This window comes from Diabrotica virgifera, chromosome 6 (assembly GCF_917563875.1).
Source record: "Diabrotica virgifera virgifera chromosome 6, PGI_DIABVI_V3a".
NCBI classification, from domain to species: Eukaryota; Metazoa; Arthropoda; class Insecta; order Coleoptera; family Chrysomelidae; genus Diabrotica; species Diabrotica virgifera.
This window is the reverse complement of record NC_065448.1, coordinates 177,052,210-177,068,595: the sequence shown is the minus strand read 5'-3', so window position 1 is coordinate 177,068,595 and position 16,386 is coordinate 177,052,210. Positions and strand designations below refer to the sequence as shown.

General features: G+C 32.7%; 1 protein-coding gene across 5 annotated transcripts in view; it reads left to right on the top strand.

Moving 5' to 3' along the window:
* The window catches only part of LOC114328622 (probable cytochrome P450 49a1), a 355,075-nt gene that overhangs the window by 227,332 nt on the left and 111,357 nt on the right, over positions 1-16,386 (top strand). For all 5 annotated transcript variants that reach the window (XM_050654343.1, XM_050654342.1, XM_028277513.2 and 2 more), the window contains exon 4: positions 1,922-2,038. In XM_050654343.1, coding sequence (XP_050510300.1) covers positions 1,922-2,038 — 117 coding nt within the window. The remainder of the gene's footprint in view (positions 1-1,921; positions 2,039-16,386) is intronic.

The window sequence follows — 16,386 nt, the reverse complement described above, 5'->3', positions numbered from 1 at the left end:
GACATTGACAGTTACAACTTCTAAAACTCTGCAAATAGCTCAGAGGAAAATGGAAAGGTCAATGCTGAGTATATCGCTTCGTGACCGAGTTAGAAATGAAGACTTAAGACGAAGAACAGGAGTTATCGATGTAATTTCTCGAATTGCCACCCTGAAATGGAACTGGTCCGGACACGTCTGCCGAATCATTGATGGGAGGTGGACGAAGAGTTACAAGAGTTACTTGAGTGGAGGCCGAGATTAGAAAAAAGAAGTAGAGGAAGACCCCCTACTCGTTGGACTGACAATCTCAAGAAAATGTCAAGAATTTGGATGCAAAGTGCTCAAAATAGAGCACAATGGACAAAAATGAGGGAGTCCTATGTCCAGCAGTGAACGCAAAGGGCTGGGGGTGATGATGATGATGATGATGATGATCCTCTCCAGCTGTAGTCGTCCTTGCCCGTTGCGTATAAGGTTGTCTTCTAATAATTTTATAAATTTCATGTCTGGTCCAGAATCTATTTATTGCAGCATTGCATTTAACATTCCTGCTGTACGGCGTCTTGAGCAACTTTCTTGAAATAATGTTATTGTCCCAGCCATCTGAATCTCTGCGAGATACACTCTGTGCCTTCGGAGCCTTCCAAGCACATCAAAATCCATTATTAATTATTCTTAACAACTATCGACATAAATTCAATAACGGAATAAACGTGATTCCAAAATGTTATTAAGTTTTCCTCTTTATTCATTACAAGAGAAAGGAAGATAAGAAACTTTTTTTTCTGTCATTTATAAACACCATATGTGTCTACTGGGTGGACGTACATATTTAAGTGCTTACCTAATTAGTCCAGGCTGTATGCTCGCCCCCGTTAGGTAAATTATTCCAATTCGTTTTTTGCACAAACTTACTCAAAAAGAGGTCCTTATAAAAAATCCACAGGGTGCCAGTAGGTACGGCGGTCGGAAAATTGTTTAAACAATTTTTTAAACAAATTCAAAAAATCTATTTTTCCACTTGGGACAATTTTTGTGACATTCTTTGGGTCATTATGATCAAAAAAGGTCTCGTGATTTTTCTCTAAAATTAATTGTTGTCGAGTGATACGCGATTTAAAATTTAAAAAACGCTAAAATCGCTATTTTTACGCCTCGGTTAAAAATTATTACTATGAAAGTCAAAAAGTGACCCAATCAAAGTGTAAAGCCCCCCCTACAAGATCCTGAAGAAAAAAATGAGCGCTAAGCGCGTATTGAGGCGGCCGTCAATGTGAGTGCCAGTGAGATACACCATTGGACGGTCCGAATGGTGCATCTCTTTCGCATTCACCATTGACGGCCGCCTAATAGGCACTTAGCGCTCATTTTTAATAATTAAAAATAACAGCTTAGTAATAAATAAAGACAACAATTTCTTCAGGATCTTGTAGGGGGCTTTACACTTTGATTTGGTCACTTTCTGACTTTCATATTAATATTTTTTAACAGAGTTATTAAGCCTTGGAAATGGCCATTTTCGCGTTTTCCAAATTTAAATCGCGTATCACTCGATAACAATCAATTTTCGAGAAAAATCACGAGACCTTTTTTGTTCATATTGACCCAAAGAATGTAAAAAAAATTGTCCGAAGTGGAAAAATTGATTTTTTGAATTTGTTTAAAAAAATTGTTTAAACAATTTTCCGACCGCAGTACCTCATGGTACTCTGTGGATTTGTTATAAGGACCTCTTTTTGTGTTGTAAGTTATAACAATAGACATTTTTAAAAGTTGAATTATGTCATTTTTAGTCGATCTCTATTTGCTAGCCTCAAACATATTTGATTGGTTATAGCTGTCTTCTCTCTTCTTCTGTTCCTCCCAATACATCACTGTGTGTTGGACTCTTATGCTTTATTTTGTATTCTAATTTGTTATAACTCACTATCTGTTACAGACATGGTCCCAAATGGGAGACGTTTCGGAAACAAGTGCAGCAATTCTTGCTACCCCCAATAACAGCTAAGAAGTATATCGAACCTTTAGATGAGATTTCAACTGACTTCATAAATCGGTAAGTCAACATGTAATAAATAAATAAGTGAATATTTAATAAATTCAACGAAAAATCAGAAGATTCTATAAACTAGTAGAGATTTTCAGCAAAGTTCACCTTGAATCCTGACCCACATTTTGCTTCTAGAAAATAAAAACTATGTTTTTTAAATATGTAAAAAATTACCAGGAACATGAATATCGAAACAGAATTTTAAAATTTTTAATTCCGGCGATGTTATTAAAAAACAAATTTTAAATGGATTACAACAATTTTCCAACGCCATTTTGGAGGGGAGTTTATTCGAAATTTTGATTTCTCAATGCAATTATCGTAAATTATATACTTAAAAGCAAAAAAGGAGATCTTGTATATAATAGTGTATAGTCTATCGCCAACAACTGTGTTTTTGCAAGAGAAAAAATGGTAATATTTAATAAGCAAATTAAATATCTCACAATCTGTTAAATATTTTTCAAACATTTTTTTTGTTTTTATTGGTAACAGAGCTCAAGCTCGTCTGCAAAATAAAATGTTTTATATCACTTATTTAGAATGCAAATATTTTTTTGCAAAATTTATTTTAATAAATTCAGTGTCAAATTTAATTTAGTGAGTCTTATAATATGAAAGATTGTGTCTTCAACTTCGCAGACAAAAATTGTAAAAACCTTCATAAAAACATGAATAATCGCAGAAGTGTAAAAAGTAAATTTTGTGCAAAGATCGCCCAATTTTCATTGTTTAAACAATGATCCCCTCATATGAATCATATACTTTCTTAAAAATATCTTTTGTTATCAGTAGTAATAACCCAAGGACATTGATAATTGTTCGAAAAAATTTTATAACAGATTTCGAAAGCTTGTTGCTTGGAAACAGACCGACGCCGTAGGCGGAGGTCTGTTGCCTGTAAGCAACAAGCTTGAGAAAGTTGTTAAAAAATTTTTGAGCATTTATCAATGTTCGAGGGTTATTCGGATAGAAAATTTTTTGCTGGTTATGAAAAAAAATACAGAGCAGAAACAATTTATTTAAATGTGCAATTAACAAAAGAACAATTAGAAAAATTTAATGAAGATCCAGACATGTTAGTTTCTATAACTGATGAAGATGTATTTCCAATACGCATGCTGTTAATAATTTTATTATGATGTTCTTCGTCAATGTTCAAGTACGGTTTTATTGAGTTGGGATTGTTATGCCCCGTAATTTTTATAAGCTCTTGCTCTTGAACACCACTTTTGGCCAACCAACTGACCGCGGTCGATCTATTGGAGTGATTAGTAATTTTTTTTTCCTTGGTTTTCAAGCCAATCGCTTCGGCAGACGTTTTTGTCCAATTTTGAATCATATTTTTTCCAATGGGCATATTATCATACCAATGATCATTTTCGGTTTTCCAGTAACGATTTGTTCTTAGGAATAATCTATCCGTTTTAATATTTGGGCCCCTTTTTGATAACAATTTTTTAAATAATCTGACAGGACATACGTTACTGTCGTTGTTTTCTATTAAAAATTTGCTGTCAGTACACCTTCTTGAACCACCTTGGCAAGTCTTGCTGAATACAGGGTTATATTGTACTCGATTTGTTACAGAACCATCGTTATTTGTTTCAATACGAAAAAAGTCAATCAAACAAGCAGCAGCTTCCCCACCTCGCCAAGCTAATTCTACGGCGGTTATGTGATAGAATTTCCGTTGTAGCCCTTCAAGGGTGTCTTCGTTCCACAAATTTATCATTTTTGTTATTTCTACTGCACTCAATGCCTCTGAACTTTATTTCCTTTTACAGGGATCCGATTGTAGTTTTCGTCGTATAGAATCGCGGGCAGCTCGCGCTTGTTGAAATACAACGCTTTTGAATGGGTCAATAATAACTTTCATTTCCTTATAATACTTTTCTTGTAAAAGCTTACTTGTTAGGTTCCACATGGTTTTGACAGTAGCTTCTTTAAACTCTGTACCAACTTTTCTTCTCATGTTCACAGCCCAATCCTTTAAAATCGACGCCAATTCTTCCACCGTCCGATTTCCATCTAATTCATATTTTCTATCATTGCAAAAGTCCATAAACGCTTTCCATACAAATTTTTTACTGTAAACAATATTCTTTGGTATATTTGATTCGATAATTTCATTAATATTCTCATCAGTATTACAACCAAATCGTGACATTTTGAAATATTGAATATTTGAAATGTCAAAATCGAAATGAAACGAAATGTAGGTATCCATAGCTACATGATTGAGTGAAAACAGCCCATGGGATCTGTTTTCAGTATAATGTTGGTTTTATTGGTTGTATTCAATCAGATGACCACAAATTAATTGATTTCATTGGATTTCTAATTGAGCAAAAAATTTTCACCTAAATAAAATTTGTTCCAACCTGTAACCTCTATAAGTTACATGTTGATTGTGTGTGTGTGTGGTTGGGATATTGACTGCGAAACCTAAGGCTTCATTCGTCTAATCATATTTACCTTTGATTCTTATAACAAAAAATAAAATTTATTAACATTTTATATCAATATTATTAATGTTTTTAAACAATATCAGCATGGTAAAAAATTCTACATTCTACAATTGGCAAACTTGCAAATCACATAATATTAATGTTCGTATACAGTTTTCTAATATTATCCAGTTCCATATCCAGTTCCGAATCCAGTGGTTATATTTCTCCCGTATTGTCCAGTTTCGCTTCCAGTGATTGTATTTTTTTTTGTTTTTTTTTAATATTTATTTATTATTTATTATTATATTTTTTATTGTGCTCATTCTTTTTTTTATTTATTTATTGATTTTTTGGTCTTTTTTGCCTCTTTTTTTATCTTTTTTAACCAATTTTTTTTTCTATCTTTTCCAATTATGTAGATACAATTTTGGTATACATTTTCTTTATAAACTAATACTTCAAATTCTTATATTTAAACTGCTTATGTGTTGATAACAACTTATAAACTTCTAATAGTGCGGCCGATATGTGAAACAATTGCACATTTAATGATACAAGCATATAATTTGGACCACATATACTACACATATAAAGGTTCAAATTTAGATATGAGGCCATCTCAGATTTTGCCTTTTACAAAAATGGCGGGGATTCAAAATGGCGACTATACATATGTGACTAATAAATAACTTGTAAATAACTTTTGAACGAGACGTCAGATTTCAACCAGATTTCAACCAAATTTGGTATATAGGTTCTTCTTTTATTTACAAAAGGGATGTGGTAAACCAAAAGAATCGGTTTACCAGAATTCTGTGTTTTTACTGGTTGTTTATGTAAAAATATGTTTTTTCAATTTTTTCCCTGTGTATATACTAATTTTTGAAAAAGGTAATACCGCAATTGAAAAGAGCGTAAAAATATTTTGTTGAAAATGTTTTGAACTTTTTAGTTATGTTAATTACCATTTAATAAATGCATAACATATCTTCACATGTACCTGTGTGTGGCAAATTCGTGCAAACATTATAAGAATTATTGTACATTTAATGGTAGAAGCATATAATTTGGACCACATATACTACACACGTCAAGGTTCAAATTTAGATAAAAGGCCATCTCAGATTTTATCTTTTACAAAAATGGCGGGCATGCAAAATGGCGACTATACATATGTGACTTATAGCACGATAACTTTTGAACGAAAAGTCCGATTTCAACCAAATTTGGTATATAGATTCTTTTTTTGATGTGTAAGACCAAGGTCTTGAACCGGAAAAATCGATTTACCAGAAGTTGTGATTTTCCTGATTTTTATATAAAAACATGTTGTTTTTGTACCAATTATTTTACCCTGTATATATTAATTTTTCAAAAAGTTAATACCGGCGTTGAAAAGAGCGTCAAAATATTTTTTAGGAAATATTTTGAACTCTTTAATTATGTTAATTACCAATTAATAAATGCATAACGTATCTTAACATGTACCTATGAAACTATGTGCGGTGCATTAGTGCAAATAATATAAGAATTATTGTACATTTAATGGTAAAAGCATATAATTTGGAACATACACTACACATACAAAGATTCAAATTTAGATATGAGGCCATCTCAGATTTCGTCTTTTACAAAAATGGCGTGCATTCAACATGAATCTACCGCACATAGGTACGTGTGGAGATACGTTATGCATTTATTAAATGGTAATTAACATAACTAAAAAGTTCAAAATCTTTCCTAAAAAATATGTTTACACTATTTTCAATGGCGGTATTACCTTTTTGAAAAATTAATATATACAGATGAAAGAATTGAAAAAAACAACAACATATTTTTAAATAAAAACAGTAAAAACACAACTTCTGGTAAACCGATTCTTCCGGTTCAAGACCTCGATCTTATTCATCAAAAAAAGAAACTTGATACCAAATTTGGCTGAAATAGGACTTTTCGTTCAAAAGTTATCGTGCTATTAGTCACATATTAATAGCCGCCATTTTGAATGCTCGCCATTTTTGTAAAAGGCAAAATCTGAGATGGCCTCATATCTAAATTTGAACTTTTGTATGTGTAGTATAATATACTACATATTATGTGGTCCAAATTATATGACTCTACATTAAATGTACAATAATTCTTATATTTGCACGAATCTGCCACACATAGGTACATGTGAAGATACATTATATATTTATTAAATGGTAATTATAATTAACATAACTAAAAAGTTCAAAATATTTCTTAATGCATATTCTTACGCTCTTTTCAATAGTGGTGTTACCTTTTTTTTATAAAAAAGTCCTTTGGTGAAATGACTATACAGTGAGCACGTAAAGGTTGGAATAAATTCATTTTCTCGAGAATGGACGATTATGGAAAAAAATCCCGAAACAGGTCAATTTTTATTTTTAAATTACGACTTTTTGGCATATACATCATACTAGTGACGTCACCCATCTGGGCGTGATGGCGTCATCTACGATTTTTTTAAATGAGAATAGGGGTCTTGTGATAGCTCATTTGAAAGGTAATTCAATTCTATATTCAGTAATGTAAACATTAACATAAGTATTTATACAGGGTGACCAAAAAAAATTTTTGAATTAAATTTATTGACATAAAAAGAAGAATGTGTGTAATTTATTTAATTCAAAACACATTTTACTCCTATCAGTTTGACAAATAAATATTGTCTTTTGCTTAAATTCAGTATTAAAGCAGCCACCCACCTTCCTCTTGACAGTTTGAACATTTAATTTAAGCGAAAAGCAATGATTATTTTTCAAATAAACATTTTTTTCTGTTTTCTGAGAGCAGTAAAATGTATTTTGAATTAAATAAATTACTTGTATTCTTCTTTTTATGTCAGTAAATTTAATCCAAAAAAATTTTTTTTGGACACCCTGTATAAATAATTATGTTAATGGTTATATTAGTGAATAGAGAATTGAATTACCTTTCAAGTGAGCTATCACACGACCCCTATTCCTATTTAAAAAAATCATCGATGACGTCATCACGCCCAGATGGGTGACGTCACTAGTATGATATATATGCCAAAAGTCGTAATTTAAAAATAAAAATTGACTTGTTTCGGGATTTTTTTTCCAAAATCGTCCATTCTCGAGAAAATGAATTTATTCCAACCTTTACGTGCTCACTGTATATCCATCCATTCATGCCTAATTATTTTTTTGGAAATAGTATATAGGTCTTCTTGAATGAATGAATATTTTACAAAATTATCAGAATCTAATGCTTCCTCGGCGAGCATGTCTACTTTTTCATTATGGATAATCCCACAGTGAGCTTTAACCCAAAAAAACTTACCTATTTTTCCTTCCTCGTACAAGTTTTTAAAATTAAATAAAATATTTAGTAAGAGATAATTAATATTACAATTAGTTAATATGTTTTTAAGTTTATCTAAAATACTTTTACAATCTGATATTACATATTAAAAATTTTTGCTTACTAAATAAACTATTTTTTATATATTTTAAGGCTTCTAATATACCGATTTGCTCAGCTGAATAACTTGAAAATTCACTCGGAAGTTTTTTTGCCTCGAAATAGTTTTCTATAGGGTCGTCTTAGACGAAGACGTTTTGTCGTCTTTTTAGATGCATCTGTAAATACGATATGATGATTTTTAAAATAATTTTCTGTCTGAATTAAACATCATATTTCTCAACGACTTCGGATAAATGGAATAATCTCTTAGAAATCGTATTTCTATCTCAGGCACATCAATTAAGTTTGTTTGGTATATTGGTAACATTTCGTTTCTATACATTTTGTCTTTATATTCTAAAGAGTCTTTATATGTTTCACATAAAATAAGTGATTCCTTTTTTTTCCAGTACTTATTAGTTAAATCCATTATAAATAGGTTGTGAACTTTACAACTACACTACTATTTTTAGATAAAATTTTCCACAAAAATTTATTACAGAGATACCTATTTTCTTCTTAACTGTAAAGGTATTTCACAGCATTCCACATAAAGATTTGAAACTGGTGTACTTTTAAAGGCTCCAATGGACAATATTAGGCATTTATTTACTAAATTATCTTTACTAAATTACATTTTGATTTTTATATTACTGGGCCATTAGACTAGCACAATATATTGATAAAATGAAATATACCTACTTCGATATCTAAATGAATTTGAAATAATAATGTTGCATTTAATACAATGTGTAGTATTTTTAAATTGATTACCAATAGCTACTTTACACAAAGAATTATATAAAGTATAAGGTATTTTTTTGTCAAAAGAAAATTTTAATATGCAATTTTCCCTGTAATCCAATTGTTAGCTAATACACAATGTGTTTCAAAATTGATGGTAACTAATGAAAGTGAACAATGCAATATAAATATACGCTTACACGGAAGAAAGACCAGTGGCTTAATTATATAGAGTGTATTAGTTAATAAGAACTTGCGAAATAAAAGAACATCTGCTGTTGGTCATAATATTGAAGAATATGTATTGGATTCGAAAGAATGCCTTATATTAGTGAAGGATCCCACATAAGAACGACCTTCAGCGATCGGTTGAATCAATAAAAATTATTTGATATATAATTTTATAGTCCATTGAAATGTTACATTTTTTAGGCCATACCTTGCATTTGTTAGAGGAGTCAATTTTATTTTTTTAATATGTAGCGGGGATCAGTAGAACCTTAAGTTCAAGTTTTTGGGGTCGTCACCAATGTCCCCCGGTCGCCATCTTGGAAAAGGGGTGCAAAGGGATTTCGCGCTATATCTCGTAAACTACCAACCCTACGGAAAATCTAATAAAACATAAAATGTAGCAAATTAAATTTTCTACAATTTTGTTCGTATTACTTTTTATCGTCAGGTGACCAACAAAAAAGATGCAAACAAAAATTAGTAAAAAGTTTCCTTTTAGAGGTTATAATTTTTCAGTTCATTTTACAATAAAATAACATTAAAGCAATTTTGTACAGGGTTTTTCAACAAACAATTTCCACTATAAAGGTATTTAATTCTATTTATTTATCTAGGTTTTACAGCGCTCCAAACTTGACCAGGGGTGGGATTCTGTGTACAATCGCTAACGCCGATCGCTTTCTATCAATGTCAATATATTTGAATTTTTAGTTTTAATTCAAATATTTTCTTGTTTTACTAAGTGTCACTTCAGCATCAATTAGAGTATAACCTAGCAAAACTAGAAAATAATTCAATTAAAGCTAAAAATTCAAATATTTTCACGACAATTGACATCGATAGAAAAAGCGACGTGTAGATAACTACAGTGCACAGAATCTAGCCCCAGATTCTCGAATGCTCATAGGAATATAATAAAAACAAAACGTTAGGCTTACTTTTCTATCTTACTATTTTTTATTCATACAATTTATTATGATTTTAACATTTCTGTGCTATTATTAATCTATTTTTGACCTTTCTCCCCACTATAAAATTTAGATCCCTAAGCATAATATAGCAAAGGCCCAAGAAGTTGTTTGAGGACAAATTCGTCAGTCCAGCAGAAGAATGACGCAACCGCAAAATGCAAAATTCTTGACAAGAACGAAGCAAAAACGATTTTTAAATATTTAAAATAGGGATTTAATGAAGAGTAATCGTCCAGGAGCATCGGTATGGCGTTTGTTTTTTGACAATGATGGCTTTTATTTTCATCGATATTGGTTCGAATTTCATTATCTTAATTTAATCGCCCCATTTTCAACCCTATCTACAGTTGCGTCATTATGCATCTGAAACAAGGTCTAACATAGCGCGTATTTCAGTAACGACGCAACTACCATATAGTGGCTCAGCACATTTTGAAGTTCGGTCTTTTTGTATCATCTTTACATAGTATTTTAGAAGTTAATTGCGCAATAAACAGGAATTGACAAAATTTACAGTTACGTCATTTTTCTTCCGTACCGGACTGAATATCTGCCTGCTATGACTTTTATTATTATAATTTATCCTAGGTGGCCCAGCAGTCGGTGCCTTTCTACTTAACTTATTCTTACAGTTGTGCTACCTATTTGACCACGTCCAGTCGTATTATAAATTGTGAAAAGTATTTTGAGTTTTATAGATAATACTATTGAGAGTCTTGTGGGTAAAATTTATATTTTTTTGATTAGATAAGCATTTTGTGCTTTTGTAAGAGCGCATCATGAGGGGTGGTTATTTTAATTGTAAGAAACCTCTAGGGAAAATTATTTGTCAGTGGGAAAGTCGAGCCATCTTTACTCACTGTTGTCGGCGAACGTTTTTCGTCTCTTTATATGGCGGAAATAAAAACGATTCTCTGGAAACCCTGAGATACAAACGATTCGCTAAAACAGTGACAAAAAATGCATTTAATCTCTTTTCACTTCCTTGAACACAAGATGCAGCCCGTTTCCACAGACTCCGAGTGTATCACCAGATTCAGTCATGGCTCGGTAAACATTGTGATCCAGAAAATTGGGGCTGGAAAAAGCATAGAAAATTTTGGATACCCATCCAAACTTTCAAGCCTCCAGTACCCCCGAGCTTATGAAATTCATCTTTAGCAGATGCAATGGAAACTGGAAGTGCATGTGATTGCCGAAAAGCAGACCTCAAATGTTCAACAGTGTGCCTCTATTGTGGTGGTGAAAGTTGCATCAACATCGTGGACATATCAGCATTAATTATTGAAGAAAATGAATTGGTAGATGAATTACCGACAATGATGCCAACTCTTACTCTCATTATACCACAAAAATTCACCTCGGATACTGATTCAGATCTTGACTCGCAGCCTGGACCATCGAAAAAAAATGAAAAAATAATAAAATAACTATGATAGATCTTTTTCAACATATAATAATAAATAATATTATTTTGTCTACAAATTGTCCGTGGATTAGGCCTATTGTGGATACTACACAAAAAACGCGCCTCCAGACTCTACCTCATAGGTGACCGGGAAAAGGGTCAAAAATAGCTTAATAATAGCATAGGAATGTTGAAATCATAATAAAAAAATATATAGATAGAAAAGTAAGCCCAAGGATTTGTTTTTATTTTATTCCTATGAGAATTCGAGAATCTAGTCAAGTTTGGAGCGCTGTAAAACCTAGATAAATAAATAAAATTAAACAAATTTATAGCGGAAATTGTTCAAAAAATGAACAAAAAAAAGTTATAACATTCAAAAGGAAACTGTTTACAAAATTTTCTCTTATTTTTGTTTATAACTTTTTTGTTGGTAACTTGACGATAAAAAGTAATAGATATAAAATTGTAGAAAATTTAATTTGCTACATTTTATGTTTGATTAAATTTTCTGTATGATTGCTAGTTTAGAAGATACAGCGCGAAATCCCTTTGCACCCCTTTTTCCAAGATGGCGGCCGGGGGACAAGGGCGGCGACCCCAAAAACTTGAACTTAAGCTTTTACAATAAAAAAATAAAATTGACTCCTCTAAGAAATGCAACCCTAAATGTAACATTTCAATGGACTATTAGTATGTTAAAAATTATAAAAAAGAAGGGGTGCCCGAGATAATTTTGTCCAGACTGTTAATTAGATATTAATTAAAAAATGACTTTTTTTATAAATTCTAGGTACTAAAATTTTTTCGGTCGGGGCAGATATTATTTTAGATTTTTTGGATCATTCGAAACAAAAGTGTTTTGTAACGTTTCTCTTAAATTGATCGTTTTGGAGTTATCTTCTTCTAGTCCCACTCATAAAGGTTGGCTATAACTATTGCAAATTCGTCTTTATCTTCGGCTTTTTTTAAAAGCGTCTGTGAAAAAATGAATTTGTTTCATAATTTTGAATCTCTCTGTATATATTGTTAGTTTGGGCAGATTATCGGAGAATAGGCCATTTTTGGGAAAAGTTATTTACCAGCAATTTCATTGCTGGAATCGAATCTTATAACTGTATTTATTAATAATATAGGTATGCAAAGTCCGCAGATAGTGTGCTACTTTTTTATAAACAAAATGGCGCCCGAAAATCGTGTTTTTTGCAATTTTTGCTCTGTAACTCCAAAGATTTTAAGTTTGCACCAAAAACACCCAAATAAAAATTCCACCGCAACTGTATCACGTCAGGTAAAGGTCTTTTCAAGGTCAAATCAAGATATATCGACAAACGCTCTGAAAAGTATACTAGGGGGTTCGCTGACCACGAATCCAGGGTCCGCTGACCTCTGTCACGTCTAGCTCAAGGTTATTTCAAGGTCAAATCAAGATAAATCGACACAATCGCTCTGGAAAAGTATATTAGGCGGTTTTTGGGGTCGCTGATCAAAAATCCGGGGTCCGCTGAACTCTATCACCTCAGGTAAAGGTCATTTCAAGGTCAAATCAAGATAAATCGACAATCGCTCTGAAAAAGTATATTAGGGGTTTTTTGGGGTCGCTGATCACAAAACTGATTTGACCTTGAAATAACCTTTATCTGACGTGGTATAGCTCAACGGACCCCGGTTTTGTGATCAGCGACCCCAAAAACCCCCTAATTTACTTTTTCAGCGCGATTGTGTCGATTTATCTTGATTTGACCTTGAAATGACCTTTACCTGACGTGATAGAGATCAGCGGATCCCGGATTCGTGATCAGCGACCCCAAAACCCCCAAGTCATATGGTTTTGTCAAATAGTCCACAATTTATTTTTTTTTGTAAACCTGTGTTATCTGACTACCCAGTTACAAATTCCACCTTATTGGAATTGCTATTATAACCATGTATTTTGTCTTTTTTAGTGAAATTAACATGTTAAATTTTCTGGCGGTTATGTTAAATTGGTATACGTTGTAAAAATCATCTTCACTTTTTTATTTCTTATCTTTTTATTATTTTATCCATGGTCAGGTTGAACAATAAAGGACTCAAGGAATCCACCTGTCTTATCCCATTACCAGCTTCAATTGGGTCAGTTAGTTTATCTTCTACTTTTGCTTTTACTGTGTTGCTCTGGTAGATGTTTTCTTCTTCTTCTTCTTATTTTTGTATAGACGTGACTCTCTCTGTTTTTTCAATGTTCCTCTAGTAAGTTGTCGTTCCATTGTTTGCGTGGTCTTCCCACTGATCGTCTTCCTATTAAGGAACCGTCTCTCGCTGTCCTAACTACCCTATTTGTTGTCATTCGGCTTATGTGGTCATTCCACTCTATTCTTCTGTTTCTTACCCAGTTATTAATGTTATCCACCTTGCACCTCCGTCGTATATCTGTACTTCTAGCTCTGTCCCATAGAGTCTTACCATCGATTTTTCGAAGGGTTTTCATCTCCGCTGTTTCGAGCAATCTTTTTGTTCTCTGTGTCGGGTCGTGTTTCTGTCGCGTATGTCATTGTTGATCTGATGACTGTTTTGTAAATTCTGCCTTTCATTTCTTTTCCGATATTTTTATTTCTCCATATTGTGTCATTCAGGCAATCTGCGGCTCTGTTTGCTCTATTCACTTAATCTTCCACTTCTGTTTCGAGTTTTCCGTAGCTAGATAGTGTGATGCCTAGGTATTTAAACTCCATCACTTGTTCTATTATCTGACCTTCCAGCTCCAATTTACATATTATTGGATCTGCTGTTATAACCATGCATTTTGCCTTTTTTGAGGAAATTAACATGTTAAATTTTCTGGCGGTTATATTGAATTGGTGCAGCATACGTTGTAAATCATCTTCACATTGAGAGATTAGTATTGCATCGTCCGCATAGCAGATTATTTTAAGTTGATTTTCTCCCATTTGGTATCCTTTTTTAGTTCTTACTTTTTTTATTATTTCGTCCATGATCAGGTTGAACAATAAAGGACTCAAGGAATCCCCCTGTCTTATCCCATTGCCGGCTTCAATTGGGTCAGTTAGTTCATCTTCCAATTTTACTTTTATTGTGTTGTTCTGGTAGATGGTTTCTATCGTTTTAATTATTCCCAGAGGTACCTCTCTCGAGTATAACAAGTGGATAACGTCCTTTAATGTGACCCTGTCAAATGCTTTATTAAGGTCCACGAAACATAAATAGGCCGATTTGTTGTATTCCAACGATTTCTCTTGAACTTGCCTCATTGATATAGCGTCAGTGCATGACCTTCCCGACCTAAAACCTTGTTGTTCTTCTGCTAATGTTATAATTTCATTCAATTGTTTTGTTATCACTTTTGTTGTTAATTTTAATGTTGTGTGTAATAAGTTAATCCCTCTGTAATTCTCCGGGTCTGATTTGTCTCCTTTTTTGAAGAGAGGTATTAGGATGCTTGATCTCCATTCTTGTGGTATTCTGTTTTGTTCTATTATTTTTTGTATTAGTTTTAATAGTTGTTTAGTTAGATCTTGTCCTCCGTACTTTAGGAGTTCGTTTGATATTCTGTCCTCTCATGGAGATTTTCTATTTTTTAATTTTCTTAATGCTTCCTTTACCTCTCCCTCCTCGATGTTTATTTCTTCGTTTGTCGTAACTTCAGGTGTTATCGTCGCCTTTAGCAAATAGAGATCGGAAGTAGTCTGCCCATGATTCCTTCTGAATGTGTTTCGCTTTTATTAATTCGTTCATCTCCTTCCTTTGGCCTCTGATCATTCTCCATACTTCTTTTTGTGTTCGGTAGAAGTCGTGTTCCATCTGTTTTGAGAAACTCTACCAGTGCTCCCTTTTTATTTGCCTCACTAAAGTATTCGTTGCGTTTCTGATTCGTTTGTAGTGGTTGTATGCCTGTTGTGTTTGTTTTGTTCTGTATTTTACTTTCTTCTTTTCTTCGCATTTTATCTTAACTTCCTCTCTAAACCACGGGGTTTTCTTCTTTAATATGTGAGTAATCGTTACTTTTCTCTCTCCAAGTGATTCTGTTGCAGCATCTATTATGTTATCTTTGAGTTGTTGCCAGCTTTCATCGATGCTATCGTTTCCTAATATTCCATTCTCAGCAATCTTCTCTGATATTCTTTTCCTGTATAAGTATTCCGTGGATTCCGTATGTAGTCCTTCGACTTTGATTTTTGTTTGTATTGGTGCTGCCCTCTTAGGTGTGAAATATTTCATAATGATTCCTATTTTACATAATACTAGGCTATGGTGGCTACCTACATCTGCTGAGTTGAGGCATCTTACGTCGATTATTTTTGATGGATGTATATCTCTGTTGGTTACAACATAATCTATCATAGATCTTTGTCCATGGGTGTTATTGAATGTATATTTGTGTTGGTCTTTGTGGTCAAAAAATGTGTTGTTTATTCTAAGTTCGATATTTGTGCAGAAGTTTATCATCAGTTCTCCATTTTCGTTTTTAACATTTTCATTGTGTTTTTGCTTAATTCCGGGTAGATGTTTTCGATCGTTTTAATTATTTCTAGAGGTAGCTCTCTTGATTATATCAAATGGATAACGCCCTTTAATTTGACGCTGTCAAATGCTTTCTTAAGGTCCACGAAACATAAATATGCCGGTATGTTGTATTCCAACGATTTCTCTTGAACTTGCCTCATTATAAATATAGCGTCGGTGCATGATCTTCCCGACCTAAACCATGTTGTTCTTCTGCCAATGTTATAATTTCATTCAGTCTGTTTGATATCATTTTGGTTGTTAATTTTAATGATGTGTTTAGTAAGTTAATATTTCCTATGTAATTCTCCGGGTCCGATTTGTCTCCTTTTTTGAATGTACAAACACCCTGTATAAGTTAAATCAATACAAAGATAACAAACAGCCATTGCTGAAAATATATGGCAATAGTATAGAGTTCGTCTGGTTTATTTTTTATGATGTAGGTTCCGTTATATAACACGAGTGCATAATTTTGCAATACAACCTACTTTTGAAGCAAGTTGTCTACATATTTGTATTTATTGGTTTGAAAGTAAACGTTTTGTCGGTCGCTATTTCCCACAATGGGCATTACTAGATTATTAC